This window comes from Lissotriton helveticus, chromosome 4_1 (genome assembly GCF_964261635.1).
Source record: "Lissotriton helveticus chromosome 4_1, aLisHel1.1, whole genome shotgun sequence".
NCBI classification, from domain to species: domain Eukaryota; kingdom Metazoa; phylum Chordata; class Amphibia; order Caudata; family Salamandridae; genus Lissotriton; species Lissotriton helveticus.
The window spans coordinates 460,471,345-460,499,229 of NC_136063.1; the positions used below are offsets into that span (position 1 = coordinate 460,471,345).

General features: G+C 39.4%; 1 protein-coding gene across 2 annotated transcripts in view; it reads left to right on the plus strand.

Moving 5' to 3' along the window:
• The window catches only part of RUNX1T1 (RUNX1 partner transcriptional co-repressor 1), a 164,916-nt gene that overhangs the window by 119,947 nt on the left and 17,084 nt on the right, over positions 1-27,885 (plus strand). For both annotated transcript variants that reach the window (XM_078687050.1, XM_078687049.1), the window contains exons 3-9: positions 727-968; positions 2,212-2,301; positions 10,111-10,292; positions 15,583-15,833; positions 17,713-17,798; positions 19,637-19,832; positions 24,389-24,457. In XM_078687050.1, coding sequence (XP_078543176.1) covers positions 727-968; positions 2,212-2,301; positions 10,111-10,292; positions 15,583-15,833; positions 17,713-17,798; positions 19,637-19,832; positions 24,389-24,457 — 1,116 coding nt within the window. The remainder of the gene's footprint in view (positions 1-726; positions 969-2,211; positions 2,302-10,110; positions 10,293-15,582; positions 15,834-17,712; positions 17,799-19,636; positions 19,833-24,388; positions 24,458-27,885) is intronic.

Here is a 27,885-nt window from a genome sequence, read left to right on the forward strand (position 1 = left end):
TTTGTATGGACACAACTGTTATTGAGGATGTGGTTGAAGTGTGGAATATCCTTAGAATTTGTGGCCCTGTGCCACTGTACTATGATAGGCTTCACCCTTAGGTTAAATGCTTGAGCTCTGTGTGTGAACACTAGTTTTTGCTGGGTAGGAGGAGCAACGACTTTCATTCAACTGACATCAAGTGTGTTTTTTTGTGCTTTGTGGTCAGTGATAGGATAGGGTGTGTTGGAAAGAAGTGCTTTAGCTGGTTTGTGGCGAGTGATAGGATGTGTTTAGAAAAGAGGTTTGTGCATTTGTGGCTTATCACAGTGTAGACAAGAACAACGTTGGTGCCATCTGAAAAAGAAAGATTTTCCATAGTGTCGACGTCATTTCTAAAGGTGCACATGTAATTGTGTTTTTTAAATTTATTTTCAAAACATTAGTGCCCAAAACACAGTAGATTTGTTATTTCAATTAATTCAAGGGATTGACATGGGTGCATGGGGGAGCCAGAGGCATTCACTTGCAGGGGGCCTCTTATTCCTTGCTACCTTTTGTACAAAGAGGAATTATTAAGTGGGAAGAATAAACTGGGGTGCACTGTATTGTTGTTGATGTTAATATCACATCGGTAAATGTTTCATGTTGCTTAGAGTGGGCCTCAATCATGAGAACAAAGTGGGGATCCAATCAGAGCTTCTCACCCTAAACAGAATTGTTTCTGTTTTGTTGTATGTTCAACAGTAACAAATGGCACAAGCCACTCGCCAACTGCACTGAATGGAGTCCCTTCTCCACCCAATGGCTTTAGCAATGGGCCATCCTCATCTTCCTCTTCTTCCCTGGCCAACCAACAATTGCCACCAGCATGTGGTGCGAGGCAGCTCAGCAAACTGAAGAGATTTCTGACCACCTTGCAGCAATTTGGCAATGACATTTCACCGGAGATTGGGGAAAGAGTGCGCACTCTGGTGCTAGGACTGGTGGTAAGACATTTACAGTAGCCATCTACCATCAATTTTTTTACACTCCAGTTTTATTTTAACCACTTAAAGATTCATTAATCGATTCATGATCCAACACCATGTCAAATGATTGTGTGCTAGGTTTCATGTTCAATAAATTCATGTTTGCAAATAATTATGCCTTGTAAATTCCAAGATGGTTCTTTGAAGGCTTTGTTTTGCGCAATAGCAAATTGCCTTTCAGGGACCCCCTTTGGGTTGTCATTAGCTTGGTTAATTGCCCCACTCTTAGCCTTGGATCATTTTGGCTGTAAAATATTGAGTTGTCTGTACAATGCTGCATGCTTGTGCAGATGATCTCCCTCTAACACACGAGAGATGTGCGCAGTCCCATGAGCCGCTTGTGTGACCGGAGGACGTTTGTTACAGCATAGACCATTGGGACCTGGTTTCAAGGTTGCCAACCATTGCAAAACTATGCAAACAAATGACCCATGGGATATTCACACCGACACAAAAACATTTTCTTGTCTTAGACTCCTCTGACCCCAGTTTGCACTACCATGAAAATTCAGTCTTTTCTTTAGTAGATAGCTTTTCTAACATAAAATTAATCAACGTATCTTATCAATACAGAATCAATCTGCACAACAGCAGCATGATTATACTACAGGTGGTTTTTGTCATGTGTAACTGCTTCCATTACATTTGGCTAACTGCTGTCTCACCTGTTTTAGCTTTAATATTCCATGTGTAGCTACAACAATCACCTAAGAGGAACACAGCTACTTTACAAAGTTGCAAGAGTCATGCTTTTTTAAAGTTTGGGATGTACATTTAAAAGTCATCACTTACAGGAAGGAAAACACTCGATTTGAGAGTTAGAAAATCATGTACAGTATAAAATGTCATTGTCACATTGAGTAATGCATGTAGCCATTGTAAATTTTACTTGGTCTGAACTTACATTTACCTTAATAGTTATTGTATGTGCTCATTCCCAAGCCCTACCGTTATTGCCATTGAAGCACAGTTACAATAGCTAAAATATTTACAAACCCTAAATGGGTTCTGCAATGAAGGTAGGGTATTATATCATTTTGCACTTTCTGCCCATTCGCTTCTGTCCGAATGATCATATTAGGATCACACAAATTTTTTGTTTTTTTGTTTTTATGAATGCCATTGATATAATTTCTTAACAAAAAGCAGCGGTGGTTTCCGACATTCCTAAAAGATAACAATATGTATTTTTATCCCACAGAACTCTACCCTGACAATTGAAGAATTTCATTCCAAACTGCAAGAAGCTACTAACTTCCCACTGCGACCTTTTGTCATCCCATTTCTGAAGGTATTGCACAGTTCAATGGTCCGAAAACAATTTCAAACCATATTGTTGCTAGGTCACAGATGTATGTTGCAGGCTTGCTTTTTAAAAGAGAGAGGTGGAAACGAATACCGGCTTTTCAAGAGAATTTAATGGACATGACCGTCCATCAGAGTAAATGCTTTATTTTCAAACATTTCTGTTTGTGTTGATAGCTGGGCATTTATCTGTGTGGCAGTCTTATTTGAAGATTTTTTTTAGCTTGCCTAGCAGTTAAGTTTTGTGGAGTTCAAGATAAAGGTATCCCAGCAGTGTTTTAAATTGTGTTTACTTTCAGCTCAGACTAATGCCAAAAACAGAAGCCTGCAACATTTAAGAATTTGCTCAAACGTCTATTGAAATATGAACACTCAAATGAATGAATGATTCCTACCCTCCCTCTATATTTTTGATTCTAAGGGTCTGTCACTAGTAAAATGGTAATTCCATTCTAGCTATAAGCTCCAATTACCAACCTGAGGTGGATTACAAATTTCAGTGCAGTTGGATTTACCCTGAAGAGTGAAATCCAGGGAGACTTCCAACGGCCAAAATAAGCTAGAATTCATGTCTGGTATAAGACCAGGTAATTGAGGAAACGTGTGGAGACACGTGTTATAATATCTTATCCACATTTGAGATCCACATTTTGGATCATTAAGAGTTACAATGCTGCCATCACATTTCAACTCATGATCTGCCCCATAAGTGGTTCTGCTAGCACCTGTACTGCGCTACAAACCATCTTTATTACTCAAAAATGGAACACATTTAAATGCCTCATATATTCTCAAAGCAAAACCTCAATAGAAGAGATCCTTATACATTGATTTATGTTATGAGTATGAAGAAACATTCATTTACTCCTCAACATTGCACAGTCCATTAGAAAGAAAAACAAATGTGACTGTTTTACCACATCAGCTTTGTAGAAATTCTGCTTTACTGTATTTTTGTGATTAGGAAATGAGAATTGTTTAAAAGGTTATAAGAATTGAAATGTTTTTAGCAAGATGTAAACTTTTCTTTGAACATAGCAAGTTTGATCTAGAGAATGTCTTTCTCTAAATGGGGAATGGTGTTAAACTAGACAATATTTTCAAAACGGAATTAACGCAGTAAAAGGATCAAGTGTGCTTTTATATGAGTTGGTTTACAAATGTTATAAAGCAAGACTTGAAGGCTAGTAGTTCCACACAACTGTGATGCATTGCACCATGAAACTCGAAGCATGTGTTCCTTTGACCACCTGCCGGAAACTTCCATTTTTACTCAATGATATATGATCACACATTAAATTGTTTGAAAATGTACCAGAAAGGCATTTCAGTTCAAGGTCCCATCATAGAAATATACTAGGATGTGGCTAGATGACTAGTGATTCAGGAAGTTGCTACATGTAGCCGACTCTGCGGGAGGATGTCACTGGCTGGGTGCAATAGAGCGTTTCAACTGGTGCCCTTACAATCGTATAGGGCACCAAGGGAAATCGATACCACTTTGCAGATTACTAAGAGAGTAGCATAAAGGTGCTTGGAGTGGAAACTAATGGCTAAGGTACAGTACAAAGGATGTTAAAAGATGTCCTAGAATGGAAAAGTAGCTAATGATTCTATTGTAAAAGAGGTGATGTAGAACTAAAACGAAGAGCGGAATAGATGAGACTGGAAGTGTGATTTTGAACAATTTTTTTTTTTTTTTTTAACATGTTTTTTTTTTATTGAAGGAAGAACAAAACAACAAAATACACATATAGTATACGTTTCAAAAAAGAACAAATGAAACAAAAAAAATGTAAAAATAATTAAAATAATTACAATACAAAATAAGTAAGCAATTTCGGGATAAACAACGTTAGAAGCAGAGGTCTGACAAATACTAATCTTTGACGAAAATAGCAAAAAAGTTTGAACAAATTGAAGGCTGTCCAATATAGATAATATAAAGCCTAAGCTAAGTAGGCACTGCTGCAATATGCAAACCTCGATCCAGTGAGTGCAGACATTGAGGAACAACAGGCCTCGAGGGAGAGCAAAGGGAAGATCTTCTGAAGTTTCCACATTAGGAAGGGGCATGATGAGATTACCAAGTTCAGTTCAGAGTAAAGTTGGAGTGGGAAGTCAGTTGTGACTCTGAGACGTTTGACCACTGAAGCAGGCAAGAGCAGAGACCAACATCAGATGGCCAGTGAAGGGGTTTGGTAGATCAGCAGTGCTAAAAAAGAAATCAACTCAGTCTCGCCTAGTCTCTGGTAATGCACCTTCTATCTGGAATACCCTTCCCAAAGATCTACGTTGCAACCCCTCCTACCCCTGCTTTAAAAAGACCCCAGGCTGCTCCTTCTCAACAAATGCTGGGGTTCTTAATTCAACTCTATGTCTCTGGCCACGAACTCCTCCCTTGTACATTGTATAAATAGGCCCCCTTACTCATCATTTTTTTTTTTTTTAAGCGCACAATCACCCGTTGGGGTCTCTAGGCGCTAGGGGCCGTCGGGAAGATTAAGCAAGCTATTGCCCAGAGTCACATGGTGCTGGGCTAATCTGCCACCGGTGCCAGGGATCGAACCGTGATCCCCAGATTCCGGAGTCAGTCGCCCTGGCCGCGGCGCCACACCTCTTCCCATTCCACCTCCTCCCTCTCCTCCACAAATGTTTCCTCACTCTCTCGTCTCTCCTTTTACTGACAAACCATTTAATTCTTCACTGTCCCTCTGATCTACTATCTTCGATCTGATTCCTGATTTTGATCTTCTGAACTTAAAACATTCTTAAAGTTCAAATTGCCATGCCTTATTTCCTCAATTGTACTAAGTTTGTCTGTTATTATGTATTGCCAAATACTGTAAAGCGCTCTGATACTCTTGGGTCCAGCTAGCGCTACATACAACCTTTGAAATAAATAAATGAATAAAACGAGGATTTGTTTCCTCCACATTAAGTTTAAGTCTGCGAAGTCTCGTTCTTCGCATGACCTACACAGAACAGTCTTGCAGTGCAGAATCATCAGGTGATCACCCAGAAAGACAGAATATGAGATTGATGTCATTTGTAGAATAAAGTGGTATTGCACTAGAGTCGATAAGGGAAGCAAAATAAATGTTATTTCCTTTGTAAAAGGAGACAATTGTAGCACCCGCACAGCCGCTGCATCATCATTGCGAGGTGACTTTAGAGGATTTTTGCTTCCTATCTTCATTTCTTGATCAATGTTTCATAAGATATGGTAGACTTCTTAAATATCCTTAGATTCATTCCCCAACAAAGACGTTGTATTGGTCAAACAAGCTGTGAATGCAGTTGACTGTAGCAACCTTTAACTTCAGTTGTTGGAAGCTGCCATTACTTTTGTGATCAGCTCATTGGGGGGCACAATTCTTTATCCTAGCCACCTTCAGTTCTGAACGTGGCAAATATTCAAATTTTAACAAAAGTTTCTGCTGCTGCACAGCCCAATGCTGAAAGAAGACTTCAGACATCCCTCTGAGGAGAGCTCTGTCGCAGTGGCCACTCTTCCACTTCCCAGCACCTTTGATGAATGTTAGGGACAAATGCCAAGGATGCTAATGGAAGTCACAAGGGCCACTTGTAAGTGACCACGTTTGCCCATGCTGCATGGGTGGGCAGAGACCACTTCAGTATTTCAACAGCTCAGTGCGTGATCAGGGCGGGCACTCAATAGGAAAACCTTCATGAGGGTGTTAGTCATTGCAAACCTCATACATATAATTGTATTTCATTGCCAATGGGTTCACAACAGGTTATTACCAATGGAATATTTGTTGACTATTACAATTACAACTCAGAATTATGAGTGCAGAATGAGACACTGCGTTCAGCACTAGATTTGCACGGCTGCAACACTGATCACCCTGGCTTCCTGAACCTTGACATGTATGGCTTGCAAATAGTTATATTCCTAAACTAAACATTCACTCAATGGGACATGCATCTGTAGACTCCTAGAGTTCATCATTGCATTTCCTCATTGAGGCTTTATCTTTCTCTTCCACTGCATCTCCCTCACCGCTCCATCCCAACCAATTGATTTTGACATCCTGGGAAGTCTATTCTTTCTGTCAGTTTTATCATGTGAAAGGAATTTCCTGTGTGAGTATCATAAGTTTTTTGGCACTGGAAAAATGGCCCCATCCAGGGTCAACTTGCCAGCAGAAAAATAAATTGCTCGGAGGCCACTCCCCGAATCTTCTGTCACTCCTGCACACCATATGCTTCCCATATCATTTAGTTTGGCTCACTGAAATCAAAGATGCAACTTTCTGTCTAATTTTAGTACTTTTCCTCAAAGGAGACATTAATGACAAAAACCATATGGTTGTGGGAACACGGCTCTTAATAAGTGCATCCAAACGCAGCTGTAACAATATGCATTAAAGTCTTGTTTTCATTAAGCTAATGTAACCCGCAGACCCTCGACTCCATTGTGCGTTTATAGAGAAACATTTACTGGAAGGATATTAGACACCATTCTAATTACCTAATCTGGCACCAGAATTAGAACAAACAAAATTGCTTTGTATTACCATATTGTCTTAAATTGGAAGAAGATGTTCATGGAATCGCTAAATTAAACCAAGCGCCATGCTAAAGGCTTTCTCTTGTGTCATCCATACATTTAAATTTGGAAGCCATGGCCTTCATGTTTCCCATTAGTGATTCTGCTGCATCAGAGAGCATAGATTAGGAAATGAATGAAAATAGACATTATCCAGAAGTCTCTTTCTCCACCAGCAGAGTTTAAGCCTCCCAGCAAAATCGAGGTAATCATTTGTTTCCGACCACATCAGAGCCACCTTTTCTAGGCTTCAAAGTGTTCGGTGCTTTTGCACAGGGTATTTTATTAAATGTTTAAAGGGAAGACCAGTATTACTCCAATTTGCACTCCAGCAGCCCCCCGTGATCCTGTGCCCATTTGTGCATCTATAACTACAGGAACACGCCGGCTCATGCTCGTAACTGCTCTACTGAATGTATTAAGGGTGATTCTGGCTGTGCGCCAGCCAGGCCTTGCCAAAAGACATCTGTGCACAACATGTCCAGCACATGAGTCAATTTTCCTAATTACCATTCAGGAATTTGTCTCTCTGCAACTGCATAACTAAATCTGCCTCCTCACTTTAATATTGCCAGTTTCACTAAGAGATGAGATGTATTTGTTTTTCAAGTGATGTATACAAAAGTGCATGTACCACCTATCAGCTCTCTTGAAACACACGCATGCGCACACACACACAGGACTCACCAAGGCATAAGGCAGATAGTAAATGCGGCCAAATATTCTGTTTTTTAGAGTAACTGTAGTAATAAAAGCACCTTCACACATTATTTACTGCAGTTCCATGTTAATTCCACAGTACAGCAAAACTGGTAAAATTGGCTTGAGAAAACCACTGTTTACTAGCTGCACTATGGCTTTTCACAGGGGAACACATCTGCTAATAGTCAAGAGGGCTCTTCAATGTGATCTCACCGCTCTGTATGAATGTCACCCCTTTGATCCTGGTTTTGGTTAAATACCTTCTTTATAAGATACATAAGAAAAACACCATGGTATAAGCTATATATGCACAAATGCACAACATGTTATGACTACCGCCATAGCTTAAACCATATATGCAGATGTGTCGCGTGCAATATCCGCTTTAATACGATTGTTGAAGGAGGGGTGGAGTGGAGGGACATCATGACTCATTCGAGGCGTTGCTCAACAATGGTAATATATAGGTACAGCACATTATCTTGCTATTAAGGCATCAAACAGCACTTACTGTTGTCAGCAACTTGCAACATACATTCTCCTGTTTACGTTAGTGTTTTTGGTGTGGGACAATTGCCACCTGCCCAGCCCACATGGGTTACATTTGCAGATTTATTAATGGGAAGAAACTGACGTAAAAGTCCTCATTTTATGACAACTTCCTTCCCTTAAATATATTGTGCAATTGCATTTTATTAGGGCCTCTCTTTCCTCTATTGATTTTCTTAGCTGCACAGATCACCACATTTCTAACTCATGCTACTACATTATTGGTGCACATACTGATGGAATACTAAGACGTTAATATTCCCAAATCTCGAATAGCAGCTAATTTAATGAGTATCGAAGTTTTACTTGCTAGTGCACATACTTTTGGATGATGTGTTGGAGTTTTACTAACCTCACTGAGATTGAGGTCCTATATTTTTTCAGAGACTGGCACCTACATTTGCCATAAGCCACCTTCTGCTAAATGCTATTCAGACCTTCTAATATTTAATCTCAATATGGTGCAAGACGATCACTCTGAGTCACTGTGATCTCATATGTGTCTCTGTGGAGGTGGAAAAAGGGTTTCTTTCTTGAACTGAGGCTATCAAAGCAACTTAGCGTACCAGTACTTTTGGCTGGTATTACCATTAACGACTAGAGGTAGGCGAGCTACTGGAAGCTTTAGCCAGATGCCTTGCTCCGGCTCAGCTCAGCTCAAGGGCCCCCATGAAAGCCTGGCTTTAATGCGGCTTCTGCTTTTCACTCACACTCTTTCCTCATGCGTCACAAAATAAAAACAAAGCATAAATCGTTGATGGTGAAAAAGAGACAAAGGGTTTCCCTCCACTGGCGGAATTGCACAGTGTCGAGCCTGAAAACTTGGGATCAATCTTGATTTCCCAGCTTTCTCAAACTGTGTGATATGAGCTAAATATTTCACCAAGCTTCCTCTTTCTACGTTATCCCATATGAGAGAACCTTCAATTTTGTGATGGCAGGATGTGTGCTGCGCAAAAAAAAAACTTATGCTTGATTTTAGAGACTATAATCTTGCTGCATATATAATATGAATCTAGGCTACATATAGAATGCAAATGGCAATTGACTTGTCTCTTAGTTCACTTATGGCATAGTTGTCAAAACGGGGCCAATCATGTTTCCAAATTCTTGTTTAATAACAGGGGCACTGTTAGGGAACAGGGGTGGTGGGGGTGGGAGTTGGATGGAAAACAATTAAATATAAAAAAAAACACTTGCTTCTTCTGTAGTCACCTCCTCCATCATCTCTCCGTTTCAATTCCTGACTTGAGTCCGGAAGCTGGAAGCACAGCAGCGCCTTGATTGGTCTGAGCGCTGTGGTTCGGCACTCAGACAGGGAGTGGGATCCTGTGAATGTTCTCCAACCATGCTGTGCAATACGGCTGGTGGACAGCATGCAAAGTGCATATTACTGTTTGGCCGGCCCAAGACGGACATCCGAACCGTAAAGCACACTTATCCCTGTGACACTAGACCCGCCCACCCAAACCTAGCCCTGTATCTACGAAAAATCAAATGATAATGTTGCTATTATCATTTTATTTTTCCTTTTTTCGACTGCTCTGAGAGCAGTGGTGCAACGCTCCCCCTCCTTAACGGAGGAGCCACCCCGGTTTAATTAATATCACCTTTAATAATCACCTCTCATACAGTGATATAATCTGACACACTAAGGGTAAACGCTGCCCATGTTAAATAAATACATATTTTGGAACTTTGAAGAGATTTGATCATATTTTTCCATGATATTTGTTGCATGATTTACATGCCAACTATAGTCAATGGCTTAGCTCCTGCACGGTCTCCTAGGGCCAAGCCAGGCCAGACTCTTAGCTTGGCTCTCTCTTTTGGTTTGTTGGTTCGTCCACCTCTATAAACAACTGGGTGGAGACAAGAATGCAGTTTTATGAACAGCTCATCATGCATTGAGGCTTTGACTTTGTTTTTAGGGGTGCTGATCATTTTATTCATGGTGTGCGTTCACAGGCCAACCTACCCCTGCTCCAGCGGGAGCTTCTGCACTGCGCAAGGCTGGCCAAACAGAACCCAGCCCAGTACCTCGCTCAGCACGAGCAGCTGCTTCTGGACGCCAGCACCACCTCACCTGTTGACTCCTCAGAGCTGCTTCTCGACGTGAACGAAAACGGGAAAAGGCGAACTCCAGACCGGTAATTTAAAATGAATAGCAATATTTGAAATTTGATTGCAAATTTATTATTGCAGTAGATACATCTGAAATGTTTATTCAAAAGTATTATCTGTGTTATTTAAAAATGTCTCCTCTCTGATATCTCACTTTTATGTAATGTTTATGTAATTTTATACATAAATATTAATGGCTTTATTTAGCTTTTGGTGGATGGGTAATCCATCATTAATGTTGCAGTTAATATGCATTTAATACTATGGCACTTGTAATACAGAAGACGGGAGAGCCGTCACATGTTGATGGAATATCCTATGCGCCAAACTCTAAAGATGAGCCAAAGTGTCAATTACTTAGCCATTTTTTCAGTCTATGCCAACTAACGCCTTCTACCAACTGTGGTTCCCATAGGTTTCACTTAAGCATCTCACATTTCTGGATAATGAAAAAATATTTTGAAAGTTGTTACCTTAATGCCAGTTAGACCAAATTGGTGCCAATCCTTCACTAGTCCATTGACACCTGTAGGAACGATTCTTGGCTATTCAGCGTGGCCCTTTTAATTGTCATTCCTCTGACTGCATGAGCAGTCTACTTCAGCTCAGCAAAGTTCAGGTTTAAAGTGAAGAATTCAGGATTTGTACAATGATCTCCAAGCTGTTGATTGATCATCCACCCGTCTGCAGCCATGCCTGTTTGTAATTCTAGTGTTAATCAGTTCTCTTATTGTACATTGTGCATCTGGTTTGGATGAGGACACTAAAACTTAATTTGGCCCATACTTAATAACTGACTGAAATTATGGGCTTCCATGTTTGTTCCATCTCCAGAGACAAGCCACACAGGCTAGGTGAAGGAGTCCCTTGTTTTGTTACATTCTAGTTTGTCAAAGCATCACCAGGGCATTGAAATCAGCCTGCCCGTCTGTAGACAGCATTGGAATCCTCATTCACAAAGGTTTGTGCACTTGTAACAATACAGACAAAACAGCCATCTGCGCTAGCACATTCTGAGATACTGATTCACAGAATTTGTAGCTGTAGTTATTCCAGCCACAGATAGAATATGGTACAGTGGAAATCTGCTCTCCTTGGCAGTTTTGTGGCTGTCAGGGCCAACACTACATTAGCTCAATATCCTTTTGGTTTTGCTGTTAAGTTTGGACATTGCTTTCTTCAGTGCTGTGCTGATTTACCCATGCCACTAACACCTCTGCCTTAGCTAGCAGCACTGCAATAACGATCCATTTCTCAAACTTCTATATTTAAGGAATTTTCTGCAGAGCAGACATGTCACCTTGCAGCCAATTCAACCCACTGGTTTCAGGGTTGGAAACCATATGTATGTTGTGACATTGCTGTGTATATTGTATAGAGGAAAGATCTGGAAAATAGTGTATATGAACCTCAATCTTTGATTAAAGAGAAACAAATGTTCTTCTTGTCTAGCAGGTATTTAGTAAGGCGAAAAAAATGTATAAGAATGACAGGAGGGTAATGACCCAATGATTGTTGTAAACTCCTTGATGTTTGACCCATTTGTTTTTTTTGCCTTTTCTGGCCAATTGTGGCCGATCCAGAAAAACATTTATGAGTATGAGACGTAGTAGAGCAACAGTACTCTATTACTCTATTGCGTACTCTTCCATGCCTTTGTGAACCAGTCCTAAAACATCAAACTCCCCATTAGTAAATGTGTACAGAGGGCACTGTTCTTTCTATCTGAACAACTTGTATATGAATGTTATCAATATTACACTTTTTGTGGCAGTTTGCAAACACATGTTAAAGTAGGTGAAATAGTACTAAAGGCTTACTCCTTTATGTACTTCAAAATGCCTTTGTGAATAGGTCCACTTAGTCAACAGAAACATAGATTTAAAGCAGAAACTGGCATAAAATATGCCTGGAAATTGGTGATTTTCACGATCCTAACACTTGATCTGCATGTGTATTTTCCAAAGCGAGCCTTTTTAAAAAAATATTTCTAGGCTTTCTGTAAATCTGTATGAGAAATGGAATGTAATGCAGACTTCGATCAAAGTGTTGTGCTGAGTGTTGTCTTGGTGCATATGGCCTGACACGCCTGAGCAGCCACGGTGAGGCTTGCAGTCTATTAAACAGCCTCATTAAAAGGATCAATCTGTTTCTGTAATAACACTAGGAGCCATCACTCACTGACACGGTGAAAAAAGCGCATGAGTAGAAACACATTTTGGTAATTTGTTCCTGGGATGTCGTGTTAGGAGCACCCTTACTGTGTTTAATTTTACAGCTTTTTTCGTTACAGTTCCACTTTGACCAATGGGTACTTTTTTTGTAAATGAAAGCAATTTGCATGATTGGATCTATGAAAATTATCTGGGGGAGAATTGCTTCGCCACTTTTTCTTTTTTTTGGGGTTGTTAATTCACTATGACTGTATTTATTTGGTTGTTTACATTTATGCTTTGTGGTTAGTTGGAAAAGTATGACCTCTTCACCAGAGTTGTCAGGCATGCCACCTTTAGTTCATAAATAACAAGCGGACCGAGAACCGGTTTTGCACTTGTTTTGCGCTCTTCAGCTGGGTATAGCTTGGTTCCAGTGCCACAGTGAACTCGAGAGCCATGTCTGGGCATACCCGGTGCACTTAGGGCAATAAATGCACAAACAAAAAGACGTGGGTCCCTTGCATACTGTATCACTGGAACCAAGCTGTATCTGGCTGTTGAGCCCATAACTAGAGCGAAACCGATCCTGGGTTGCTTTTCTGGTTTAAGGAGGACCTGATTTGGCATTTCGGAAGGCTGAACTGTTCCTATTGGAGCAGGGTCAAAACTGATTTGCGTATGGCTGGGTCCAAACTTAGATGGCATGGTGTGCAAAATAATGATGGTTTGGGATGCGGCTGAGTGATCACCAGTGGCTGAGATTAATTGAAACATTCCATCCATCACTGTTTTGTGTATTTATTGTGGGATGGGTATGTGGTTCTGTCCACACTGTGTCACTGAAGCCAAGCTGGACCCGGCTGATGAGCGCATGCATAGCTAGGGTGAAACTTGTGCTGGGTTGCTTGTGTTCTGGTTCAAGGGAGGACCTGGCCTAGCAGTTAGGGCTGGACCTTGCCCATTGGAGCAGGGTCAAGACTGATTTGCATGTGGCTGGGTCCAAACTGAGGTGCCATGGTGTGCAAAACAACCTGGATTGGGATACAGCCCAGGTGATTATCCGTGGCTGATATTAACTCAGGAATTTCATCCATCACTGTTTTGTACACTTATTGTGTCACCTTTAGTTCATGGCATGGTTCTATGTGCTCAAATGTCATTTCCTTCAGTTTTTGGCTTTAAAGTTAACTATTTCACATAATGTTGTAAAATAGTTGGCGCTTTGGAACACATGTACCGTGTTTCACCAGAACAAAACAACATTCTTGAAACAATAGTTGCCATTGATAGACGCTCTCTCTACTGTTTCAAGTATCCTGGAATGGACTGGGATAGCTCAGTTTCAAACACATATTGCCATATGTCCTCATAGCATCTAACTTCCTTGTCTGCCAACACCATTGAAAATACCACACTTATCAAAATGTGGGATCATGTTTTCAATGAAGAGGATGATAGAGTTGTGTGCTTACTGGTCCTATTTGACCTTTGGGCTCCCTTTGGAATCCAGCTCTAGAGCTTACTTTAACCCTCTTTTGATGTTGACATCCATATTTACTGGTGCTATGCATTAAGCCTCGCCAATACTACGGTCTCAAACTTAAAATGTATCAAATAGAGCAGAGAAAATCACTAATCCAGCAACATGACCAATGTTCCACAACTCTAAACAAACCCTCAGCAGTTATGTTACATGCACACATTCACATTCAGATGTACTGTTAAAACAGGCTTCAAATCCCAAAGCATGCAGTCATTCTGCTTGGCATGATGATGCTCAGTTCCTAGGGTGGGGCAGAAGAAAATATGTATTTACTCATAAGGGCACCTGTACCATCCATGCCCACAGGTGGCATCAAATCTGCTATCCGCCTTCGCTTAGATTTTGCAGATGTTTTCTACCTTCCTCTTCCTCTCTAGCAGGTCCACATTTTGTAAGTGTTTCAAAACTCTGCTGTAAGTCTAATTCCAATCAGTGGCATTGGGAAATCATCTGGCACAACCCCTGGAATTTCCACTGGCTTTGTGTAAATTCTCATATGGTCAACAAAACCCTCAGCCTCATGCAAGTAGAAGCTGTGACAAGTCCCAAAATACTCTTAAAATAAAGTGACACTGAAGCACACTCAAACCAAATCCTACAGCACATCCTAAAAATATAGTGCCCCGAAAGAACAATGCTAATTTGTAGACTTGAACCTTCAATTGTGATTGAGACTAACTGGCAATTTGCGGTCAGAACGGAAAAAAAGCCTTCAAAAAATTAATATGATGCGATCTGCTCTCAAAATAGTTCAGCAAGTTAAGCACTTGAAATGTTCTTCTGTTTGAATTGTGACAGAGCCAAGCCCACTTTTCATCCTATTAAGGGCAATATGTTGTTGAGTGCTCTTAAGTTCGGTAGTGTTGATACGTATTATTTGCAGCACTTGAATTGGCATGTACTGTGAGATAAAGTGCTTAATAAAAGCAAGTTATTCCAGTATCAATCTAGGTTATCCCCTCCAGAACATTCCTACAGATCTAGAGAACACTTGTATATAATTCAATTAAGATTGCATTTTGTGTTAAATACACCCCCCTCCCACCCATACAGATCTTCTGTGAACTATTTAAAGGCCATCTTTGGCTAGATAATATTAATGAATATAGATTTTGAGTTTTACTTCAGAAATTATTCCAAACAAGTTTTGACCCTTTGCATTAAAAACAGAGTTGTGTTAAACATCATAGAGCTGTGTTAAGGAAGTATTAACTTGAATACAACATTTTTTTAACATTCAGAAACACATTATGTACAATTTGAAAACAACTTTCATACTACAATAAATCAATAAAATGCAAGGTCAAAATTGGCCATGTTGATGGCTACATTAAATCTATTACCTCTCAAGCAAACTTATATGAATGCTAAAAAAAAATAGGTATGAAAAACGTATTAGTCTGCTTGAGTGCCTCTGCTGCCCTCAAACATCACAAGCTGGTCCCAACTATGTTATCTGTAAATCTTAAGACTGTGAAAGTTTCTCTATTGCTCTAGGATGTCTAAAGAAGCGTTTGTTATCTCATGTGCATCGATTATCAAAGATGTACGTCTGGTTCACATTTGACATGGGCACTACTACAGTTAAAACATTCTATGATTTTTGTTTATTTGCAGAACCAAAGAAAATGGCTTTGACAGAGAGCCTTTGCACTCAGAGCATCCAAGCAAGCGGCCCTGCACTATTAGCCCCGGCCAGCGGTACAGTCCAAATAACGGCATATCCTATCAGCCCAACGGCCTGCCTCACCCTACTCCTCCACCACCTCAACACTTCCGCTTGGATGACATGGCCATCGCTCACCATTACAGAGATTCGTACCGACACCCAAATCACAGAGACCTCAGGGACAGAAACAGACCTATCGGTAAGGCAACTGGAGAATCCCCTCAATATTTTACAGGCTTTTAACTTTTTGAAGCAAGTTATAGCAAATAGGCTTGTTCTTTGTGTTGCAACTTTGTACCCATATTATGTACTTTGTCTACGTTTTAGCACTTTATCATTATAACTATCAATGCCTCGCTCTATAACATTACCATAGTTAGGTTTTCAGGGATTACTGCAGCTATCTATCATCATTGTTTTATTCAGAGTCAAGATGTCCATGGTTTATGGGCAACCAGCAACCCCTTGGCTTATTTAGAGTTTTACATGAATCAAAATACCCCGGAGTGCCTTTTGAAGAAGGTCATGCAATCATTGCTAGAATACTGGGGAATAATATTTGCTGTTTCAAAACCATTTTACATGTATCACATTGATTAGTGGCGAAATTTTTTATATCTTATAGCTCAATCAGCTACCCCTAACAGGCTGCCAAATTCAGCTACAAGCAGCTAAATTCAGGAAATTTGTATGTATGTGCCACGCAACAGAGAAGGATAGATTTCATATTATTATCAGTAGAATGAAAACAACTTATAGAATAACTCAGTAACAGAGTAAATGTGCGTGAGTGCTTGCACGCCTGTATATATTTGTAGCATATTCCATTGTTTCTGTCATGGATTATACATATATAATCATTCACGAGCCATCTGTTCACTACTTTGTTCCCCACAGGTAAAAAAAAATGAAAAATGACTTAAGAAAATAGGGCCATCTGTTCCACTGAACCTCGGCAAGCCGTCAATGTCATGTTGCAAATATTGCTAAAGCCCTTTAATAAGATACACGCATTTGGAAGTCATCCATTCTCTAGATAGCAAATTATTTCATGTGATTAGGAAACTATGAGTGATATAGCTGTGCATCTTTGGTTTGGTAATTCAAAAAGCATGTTTCGAGTCCTACAGAAATGCATGCCAGACAGCATCCTCAATCGCCTGGGGATGGCTTTCAAGACTTCTTTCTTCTGCTTTGCATGGGCCTCTAGATTTTTAGTCAACACTTTTCTAACCACTGAAATTCTCAATAAGTTTTGTATTTGACACACCCATTTACATAACTTATGTTTCTGACAAAGAAGGCGTAAAGTAATTATTGTTTCAACAGTGTTCAACTTTCTAAAATAGAAACTCCTAATGATGCATTCGTATGAGGCCTTAAACATCAATTATTTTAGCAACATTTGAAATATTTTGATTTCCTATAGTGATGGTCCCACATATGTGTGTTTGTGTGCGTGTGTGTGTGTATGTATATACAAATTCTGCGTTTAATGGACGGATTCCAATGTCACAAGCATCCCATCCCATCCCTTTTTACAAGGATTACATAAACCATAATGCACTTGTAATAAAGCAGATGGGGTGGCGTCTTATATATGCCAGACTAACCAGTCCACCAAACTCTAAATCAGGCCCTAAGTCTATGAAGCCAGGACAGTTTTTAGTAAACAGAAACATTTATAAATTGACATTATGTAATGTGGGATAATTTAATCTTGTAATTTCTTGCAAAAACAGAACTAGCATATTATTTGACAAGCACCTTTTCAGTTCTCCCATCTTCTGTGACCACAGAAGTAGATTTGTTGAAAACAAATTGCTGTTGCATACCCTTTTAATCGTTCTAAATGTCCACAGGGAGGCAATGATAGACAGATACGGTCATGTTGAGTATAATCCACAAAGATGTGTGTCGGAGTGATTTGCTCCTGAATTTCAACGCGTAAGTCGCGCCTACACATTGAACTTGTTTTGTAAATGAGGCCCGTTGTTGTGTGTGCATGTGCGGATTGTGGCTGGATGCAGCCATACATGATGTTTAGTATACTCAGTGCACCATTCTACTTTTTGCAGCGTTGCATGGCACACGTCAAGAAGAAATGATTGATCACCGACTAACAGACCGAGAATGGGCAGAAGAGTGGAAACACCTTGACCATGTAAGCAACTACATTATTTTACTCATTTAGAGGTCAGTGCCACTCTTCCTAGAGCACAAAGACTTAAGAATGCGTCCATTAATGAAGCATAGTTGACTAAAATCACAGTTAGGTACTTGATTGATGGAAGTCATATTTTTATTGTTACTTGTTTCTATCTAGTGAACTAGTGATTTGCAGATATCATACTTTAACCAGTCAGTTCCCCGACATTAGTACTGCCAATGGTACATTCTTTTCAGATAGGCACGGATTTACTAAATCATAACACATGAAGTGCAGCACAAACATTTGCTGCTCTGCACTGCATTGCACGGGGGGAACTGCTGCGGCCAGCTGTTATGCTGGAGTTCCTAATGCACAGCCTTGCACCATGCTTCTTCACAAGTGTGTGTGCACTGTCTAGCATTAGATTAATACTCGAAGCATACCCTTCCTGTGCTAATGTCTGTACGCAGTAAAATTCAGAAGGATCTCATTGCATTGGATGTGTGCCGTGCAGTGTTGTTTTTTGGGAGAAATGAACACGGATGTATGATGTTACAACACAAAGTATTGCAATTTTCTTGGCAAACACAAGTAAGGGGAGCTTCAACTCTCTTCCCACTTGCTACATTTTCACATGTTGGTCTCTAGGTCTTGCTAAGCTAATTCTCCTTCCATTGTTTGTTATAGCAGTTCACTGAACTTCTATAATGCAGAAAAGGAGAGAATAAGTTTGTATGATATTGTACATTTTATTTCATTAGTATGATATTACTTAAGTTCAAGCGCATTTACTGTAACTTTAGTGAGTATATATGTGCTTCAACATGCCTGTGTTATAAACGTATCCCAGTATTGAGCCTTTATTTGTTAGTAAGTAACCTTCCACCACATATCAGTTTGAATGTATATTCACAAAGGTGTATCAATAAGTGTGAAAACACTGAAAACATAACCGTGCAGGCTATTTATTGTACCACATTTCATGCACCCAAGTGAGATAGGTACTGTTGAATATGGTCACTTCTTTCAGGCGCAGATAGTGCATTTACTCCACTAATTCCCAGCATTCTTTAGCTCTACAAAATGTGATGTGCTGTTTGGAACATACCCTGCTTTGCAAGCAGCAGGATGGTACAGTGAACCCATGCTTAGGTTGCTGTCTTTTTTTCCGTGGTTGGTGAATAATTTAGACAGAATGTGAAATAGGTAGAATGCCCTATTTTTGTATTCTGCCTGTCAATATAAAACAAATCATTCCTCTTGCCAGTTTCCAGTATTAATTGCACCACCATTCCATGGCCTACACAGTATGCCTTGCAGCTTCCCTGGAAGTCAAAGCCAGTGCAGCGAAGTGAAGCAGCAGGATTAATGTTAGTCTGAGTGACTTCCTTGCAACCAATCAGATCAGGGGCAGAATAGACAGGCAGTCAAATTGTCTAACACTCGAGAGGGGCACATGTTTTTCAAACATGTATGGCTTTCTTCACTGTTGCATTCATGTCCCACCGGGAATGAAATGCTTAGTGTGTGGGGGTGGGGGGAATCAGCCTTTGGGCCATTCTGATGAGCACAGGAGCGCATATCCACCTACCACTACTTTGAACAGGTCCATACCCTTTTCTTGCCTTGTGCTATCAGCAATTTGAAGTCAGTTTAACACCATTGAGTGTACAGGATCAGTGTTTATTTTCATGCAGGTCTTAAAGTAAATTTCTCTCTAAAAGAAGTTAGGATATTATGGCTCTAGGCAGTATTCCTAGATATACAGCTAAGAACTCAAGTTAATAAGAGCATATTATCTCATAATACAAAATCAATACCTGTTTGCTGTTCTGTTTCTTTTCTGATAGTTGCTAAACTGCATAATGGACATGGTGGAAAAAACACGGCGATCCCTCACTGTGCTGAGACGATGTCAAGAAGCTGACCGAGAGGAACTTAATTACTGGATCCGGCGATACAGTGACGCAGAGGATTTAAAAAAAAGCAGTAGTAGCAGTCACTCGAGACAGCAAAGTCCAGTCAATCCTGATGCTGTTGCAATAGGTAGGAATCCTTTCCTGGTGTTTGACTTGACCATAGTGTGCTTCCTCAAAAGCTCATCTTTTGATATTAAAGTTAATAGCATATTTCTGGTATATTGTAAACCATTAGACTTTCTTGGGCTCTCTCACAGCTTGTGCAGTGTGGACATGTATGGTCTGTGGTGTAATGGGGGTAGACATATCCCTGTGCTTGCCAAATCGGAATGCTTGATAGCTGATTTTTTTTACTCATACTTAATGAAACATCTATAGTGTTGCCCTAGCTGGAAATAGACATTTTCCATTATGCTTAAATTAAAATACTTTTTACGATATCAGGCCAGGTTTATTGCATCTTCACCAAGTGATAAACTTAGCACTACAAGGTCTCCTATGATCTTAGAAAGAGATGGGTGTTTTTGAAGGTACTTGAGAAATTGTAAGCACACATTCCTTCTTTTTATACTGTAAATAGTAGGAAGAAGTGCAGCCTTGGATCCAACCGGTGAGGTAAAGCATAGCCTGAATATCATTGTATTCCCAATTCCAAGCCATTAGACTGTACCAGACCCACTACTGACCATTAATGAAAGGCAACTTTCCTCAAATAATGTACATGTATCAGACCTGAAGAATGGAGAGAGTGTGTATGGATACTGATGTTTTCATGAGCTTACTTTAGCATTTTACTTATTGAGATTTGGTAGATATAATTATCCATACATTACCCCATATATAAAAGAAGGCAGCAGAATATTACAAATGAGAGAAAAGTTGATCACTCTTCAAAAGAAAAAAAAAATTCTGGAGTGCACATTTGTAATGTACTTTCCAGAAATCCATTCAGTTTTGTACTGCAGTTCACTGTGAGTTTGACCAAAACACAAAAAGTAAATTATTTCCAATTATTATGTTTGTGGATTAAAATGGTCTCAATACTGTTGGCTTTCAGGCTTGTTTTCAGATTTGTTTTCTTCCCATGCCACTTAGCACTTTCTCTGTCATCCGTCAAATTCTTTGTTTGGCCAACAAAATGCACCAATAGCAAAATATCAGTAAAAGGTGAATCATTATGAACTCTGTGTTGAACTACATGACAACCTACCTCAGAAATAGGTTTCTGGTAGTACTTCATAAGACAGGTACAAAGCCAGCTTGCCGTTTTCTTCAACAATTCTTCTTGCATGTTAAAGGAATTCATTGTTGTCTTCGGATCATGTCTGGATTATCTTCCATTTTTTTGCACCTACTGCTATAAAAATATTTTACTGTCTTTAGAAACTGCCCCTCAAAACAGCTGCTTAGAATAGGTAGGCATCCATCTCTATTCAAGATTCAGTATTAAGACTCACAGAGAAAACTCATGCCACTTACTCGCTCCTGCTCCCTCATACAGCTCTAATTTGGCCCTTCGTCAGGACCTATACAGAGTCATACTTCGATATTCTGACATCATGGAAAAATAAATAAAAATGTATGGGTATAAGGAACCGATGGTGGCCTGTCATTTGGTTAACTCATGCCAATATAACACTTATTTCACCCTGTATCCCTGTGAAACTGCATATCTATGACAGTATCCAGTGTAATATCACATTGTTTTAATAGCTTAATTAGGGGAACGTTCATTAGTATATTATAGCTTTTGAGTGATCCATTCAGACCTTCTGCTAACAAAGTGCTGGTTGGAATGTTAAATGACCATATCTTGCGACATGTACATTGCCTCTGCCAGGGTTAAAGTTCAAAATGCTGTGTTCATATTTATTAGGCAATTTGGGCAAATTCACTATCGTTTTGTGTCACAAAAGTAACACAAATTAGAAAAAAAAATATTCTTTTGCACCATGTGTTTTGTGTTGGAGAGTTGCCTGAAAGAATTTCTGTGCTATGCTTAGCATTACGTTGCATCAGGGTGGTGTTCCATGGGTGGTACATAGGCATTTCCATACAACCACCCATGGTTTTTGATCCAGAACTCTATTAGAAATAGTAGACAGGCAGCTTGCACAAAAAAATAATGCCTCTTTGAGGTGGACACAAACAGTAGAAATGCTTTTATTTCGCAAACCCTTTCCGACTTGCATGTGGGCTGTACTGTGCAGCACATTTCCAAAGTGAGACAGTTTGAAGTTTTGTCTAGACATAGTATTTTGGACTGGAAAGGTACCCTTCTAGTACAAATTTGATGCTAGACATAACACAGACACCTTAGCATTATCGCTCAAAGCTGTGTGCATGGCACTAGGCAGACTGATTGTGCATCAGTACTAAGGAAACAGCATGACAGTGCCATATCTTACTAGATATGCTTTCCTGCTCTCTTCCTCTTACGCAATGCAACGTAGCAACTTTTATTGCTGTGCTGCAATGTGTGACATCTTTGTAAATCTGGGTTTTTGTCTCAAAGAATTATTTAATAGGGTGCTTTTTTCAAATCAATCTGGTGTGTCTGTTTTATAATTAAAAGTCATATAATTTGTTATTTTCAGTTGCTTTGTTGAAGGTTTTGTGATGCCAGATTTTGGATATTTGGATGTTTTTCTTCACAGTGTGACAACCTGCCTTCTGTGTTATTCTAAATAAGTGTGATGTCATCATGGAATTTTTTATTTTAGTTTTTCTCTTTCCGCCACACTCTAGCCAATAAATTCCCTCTAAAGAGTATTATTGTATGACATATCTTTTCACGTTTCCTTTTTTCACGTGAAGGCAGCATTCAATACGGTTTATTCAGTCAAAATAAACTATACAGTTCTGTAGTTCCTTTGTTAAGAACGTGCCAGAAATCATGATTTGTTTGGTCAAACAATTCCTGTCATACATATTATGTATGCTATGGATCTATATTTAACACCTCTGGGATGATTTCATAAACTAAAATATTCATCGTACACATGTTGTAATGCCACCACAAGTTGTAACCTTTGATCTATTCATATATTCTACATATACAGCACAAAAATAATCAACTTGTAGTGTACCCCGATGGGGCTTGCGACTAATGAGCAACCATAAAATTTGAAAAAAAACGTATCCCATTGGTGCAAAAATATCACACTTAGCTCCCTCTCATACTTCAAATCCCATAATTTATTCACTTGCCTCTGGCTTCCCTCATAAAGTCACTTTTGAGATTAGCGTTTGCCTTCTCACGTCGTCTTCAAAAACCATGTTAACCATATTACATTTCTGAGTAAATGTATATAAAATCCCCTGTTTCATGTAAACCTCTGATTTTACAAGTGCAACTACTCCCAACTGGTTCTAATGTTTTCTCCAGAGCAGTGGTTTTGAAAAAGTGCAGGAGTGTTTCCATAAGGCTGTACGTGATGAGGTGGAGACAAAAGCAAAATCTAACTGATAAATGGAACCAAATAAAATGCTGCACCTCAGCAGTACTGAATGTTGCAGCACAAATCCAACTAAGCTAAGTTCATGATTTAAACACCAAAGTGTCATAGATGGTACCACTTTTACCATGGGCTTGGATACTTCCCCCTCCTAAAGGGATACATATTTTCTAGGGTATCAAGAAACCACTGGAATAAAAACCAAAACGTTAAGTATTTACATCATTAAACACCAACTTGCCTATTTTTGCTTTAAATTAACAATTTTCCTTTGTGGATAACAGATACCTACAATTCCCTGCATGAACTTTCTAAGAATCTCGTCTTTCATTTTTCAAACATAGGTCATTGCTGTTATGGTAACCTGGGAGATATGTCTTCCTTTCGAATTCAGATTTCACTTTATTTTTGGCTCTGCAATTATGAAGACCTTTAAAAACGAATTGACAATAAATTGGCATGGTTGAGCGAGTTGTGCTGTTTAATGGTGGTGCTGTAGGCATTAGCATCACCCGTTAGCAGTTTTAATTATAACAAACTGATCAAAAAAATCCTTCTTCCGTTGTTTTGGAGAAGACCTGGATTCCATCGCTTCAGCCAAATGAAAACATTGCAGTCCTTGAGTCTCCATTGTTGGTGCCCATCAATGCAATGCACGTAGGGTGATTTGTTGCTGTAGCCAACAACCCAACTGTCGTTCTCATAATTATATCAATTCATCAGGCAAATTTCCGCAAAAAATCACATGACATCATTATTTTTCTGTTGCTAGTTCTCCTACAGCCCTGTTTAATAATTCAGCAAAAACAATGTGGTTAATTACCAGACAGTGGAGGACTGAAATGTCCCATTCCTTTGATATGTTCCCAGATGTAACAAATGATGGCACAGGGACATCGCCTCCGCACACGCATCCTACACCGTTTATCACAAGAATTGTATCATTTTTAATGCCAGAGGAGTTCATTATTTATTATGTTAAATTAATGCTTTCCAACAACCCTCCCTCTCTTAACCTAACCCAACTATAGGCATGTTTTGTGTATGCGATTGGTAGGATCTGGGTGGTGGTGCCGAAGACCAGGAAGCGTGTTTGGTCTGGTGAAGTGGCTGTTTTAGAAATGTATAGCGTGTCATTGCCCTGTGACGTGACCTGGCAGCGCTTGGGGTAGTAAGCAGTACGCAGTACTCATGGCGTTTGTTTTGCTTTCCCGCCTTCTTTCAGAATCACATCGGGAATTCCTTCACAGGCCCGCTTCTGGATATGTGCCAGAGGAGATCTGGAAGAAAGCTGGTAAGTATTGTTTCAAAACATGAGCCTTGTGTTCTGGCAGCTGTGTGCAGTTGTTAAAAGGCTGCTGGCAGGAATGGGAAGTGGGCGAAAAGCAAGCAAGGCAAATCTGCTTCATTTTCATTTCTGGGATGGCACGAGAACTATAAAATAAATCTTTATTCTGCTTTCCATCATGATGCATCCTCAATCATAATGACGTTTACGGCCATTACCTCTTCCCATCCGTGCTGTGTTTAGAAATCTGCTACCAGTTAGGACGAGTTATTGTACCATGGCTCAACGCCGATCCATCTGCAATGTATTTTCATTACCACCATCCTTATAAATTATTTTTTCTCATATGGTTTAATTGAAATCTGCTTATGTTTACAAATATAGTAGTAATCTTTTGGTGAGTATTTGTAGCAAGTGCAGTTGGTTGCAACATAGGGAACCTTTGCCAAAGTTGCAATCCTTTGTATCTGTCAATTGACTTCTAGGGCAGAATTTTCGGATGATGATTTGTTCTTATCTGTCCTGCTCCCTTCGAAGCACCTCTTCTCGCTTGGAAATTAGTAGGTCTTTGGAAAATATTCTGCCTTAAATCCACTAATAAATTACTTTATAAATATATGTTAATCGGTATCCACTACAGGACTTTTAAAGCTGTGCACAAATGTCAGATTTGAATTTATCACACCTTCATATGAGGAGTGACTGGACTACAACAGACAGGCAGTCTTTACCTACAAGAGTGGGCAATGTCATATACTCAATGGGTAGAACAAGGGTCTAGTCAAACGGAAAACAACATAGTGGACAGAAGAGCAGGCCAGGAATATTGTATCGCAGGGAAAGCGAGATCCATTTGAGATGTTCATGTCCACATTTTGCCCACTTGGTTTAGACGGGCCATAAACATGAGTTCTTACAGATGTGCTGCCCAGTGTCCTAAACCTTTATGGTATCTTGATGCTTATTTTATGTCATCACAGCCTAAAACGGAGCATTAAGAAATACTGGCACAATAGATAAATCACCCATTGAAGAATGAGCCATATTTGAAACAAAACACTTTGACTCAACGTGTACCTTTTTCCCCAGCTGCACTTAATGCTGCTTTTTCTAATCTGAAAAATGCTCCAGAACAATTGCGACGGGTGCATACACCCGGCAGAACATGTCAGTCAATTACCTCCTGCCTGTGGAGGATGACTGTTATTCCCTGCTTCCTTACTCTATGCCCCCCGCTCATCACTCGTACTGTCCTAGTCCTTCCTTTCATCGCACATCTTTGTGTTGTGACAGCACTGCTACAGCACATCACAAGAGGAGTTGAAAAGGCGCTCAACCACCGGGTATGACAGTCGGTGACAGGGCAGAAGGAACAGGAATGCCGGTGTGCCATCGCTTGTAACAGAATCATGCTTAAGAGAATAAGAATATTTAATACTGAATTTCATCTTATTAGCAACATTGCCGCCTGATTGGATCTCAGTGTTTCGAATTTCCACCTCAGCGAAATTATGCATGACTGGGTTGTTGCTTATTAGATTCTACAATCAGTCTGGTTCCACCTGTTATGATTTTTTTTTTATAAATATTTCTCTGCTTGGCCTTTTTTGGCACAACAGTCTTTGTTTCACGCTTCAAAATTAACATTTATAAGACCTCAATGAAGGAATCTGTGCAAGCCTCGTACAAGCAGTATTTTAATTAGAATGCCTAACCATTGCATACCACTCAAAATAAGATTAGGATTTAAAAAGATTATGCAGTTCAGCTTACTATGTATCACACATATTTGAGAAATAAAAAAATATATTTCTGCAGAACCCACGAGGATTGCCATTTGCCTCAGTTCCACGAAATTAACGTCCATCTTGGCAAAATTCCAAAAGGTCTCGACTTAACATGGCTTTAATTTCACACGGCTAATAATAAAATGAGATCTGTATGTTAGCTACTGTATATTTCTCTTCAAGAGATCAGAGAATGTTTGCAGTTAGTAATAAATATTCAAGCACCTTGCAAATGCCCTACCAATTCTCTCTGCTGATCCGCGTGTGCCTGTGGGACTGGAATTGGAATGCATAATTTAAATATAAATTGCCTGATTTGCATATACAATTAGTCAAGCTGCAGCTTTGATCGTAAGCAAAAATTATTGTCCTGTACTGCCACTTAGATAGAATTTTAATTCACCTTGAATATTCAAAGTATATTAAATCCTGGTTAGAACATTCAAGGGTAAGCTTTTCTTTTTCCGTCCACTCCACATTTATTGTGGAGGGATATGGTTCATGTTGCTAAACCAGATAAAATATACATCTGGTTTGTTTCTTTATCTTTTGAACTCAAACTCATTTGGTTAAATGTAAAATATAGTGTTTTGCTCAGATTTCTAATGCTCAAATACAAATGTTAGTTCTGCCTTTTATGATGCATAGTTTGCGTGCATTTTCAATGCTCCTTTCTTGATAATATGCAGCACCAATTTTTTACACTGTAATAAACTCAATTCCCTAAACATTCTGGTTAACTAAAACTATTAGACAATGCTGCCCAACGGTCGACTGGTAATAGTCTAAAGTGATAACGACAGCAGGTGAGACTGACTTACTTATGGTACAGGTGAGCTCTCTTCACCACCCTGTGCTAGCTGAAGCAAATTCCTATGCTTATACATTCTACATTTTTGTTCTCTGGTGAAACATTGTTATTAAGAATCTATACCCAATTAATTAAAATGAACATTTAATTAAGGTGTTTTAAGTGGGTGAAAGAATTAAAAACGATTCTTGAATCAAACATGTCATAATTGGTTTTAATTGAGTGTTAATTGGTTCTATGTTTGCCAAGTTAATAATTACCGCCTATTACATTTTCAATTAATCTTTGTCATTTTGCTTTGACTAAAGATCAACTTTGGATAAAGTGATTCAAGGGAAAGGAGATTCACCCCTGCTAATTAGAGCAGTTAATTATTTTTGTTAAAACATGATTTGCTTGTTTTGTTTATTGCTTTGAATGTTGTAAATAAATAGACCTGCTATATAGACTTAGTGCTCTGGTAATCTGGTAGGAGAATAATATGTTTCCCCCTACTTGTACAGAAGCAACCACCAAGTCTGTGGTAACCAGTATACACAGACAATCAATTCGTATGAAAAAACACATTTAAACCAGTTGACCATCAGAGCCGCAATTCATGGTCATGGCCTGGTCTGTCTTGGCAACATTTGGTTTTTAGACCAATCCTACACTAAAAAAAAGTATATATGCTCTGTAAAGTACATGTAGATTTAAAAACAGCTTAGGGCAGTGTATCACATTGTGAGGATTTTAAACACAGATACACAACATTTAGAAATGTGATGTCTTTTTTGCTACGATATATGCTACATATGTGGCCGGAATCATAAAGAAGAAGAATCCACAATACTTTC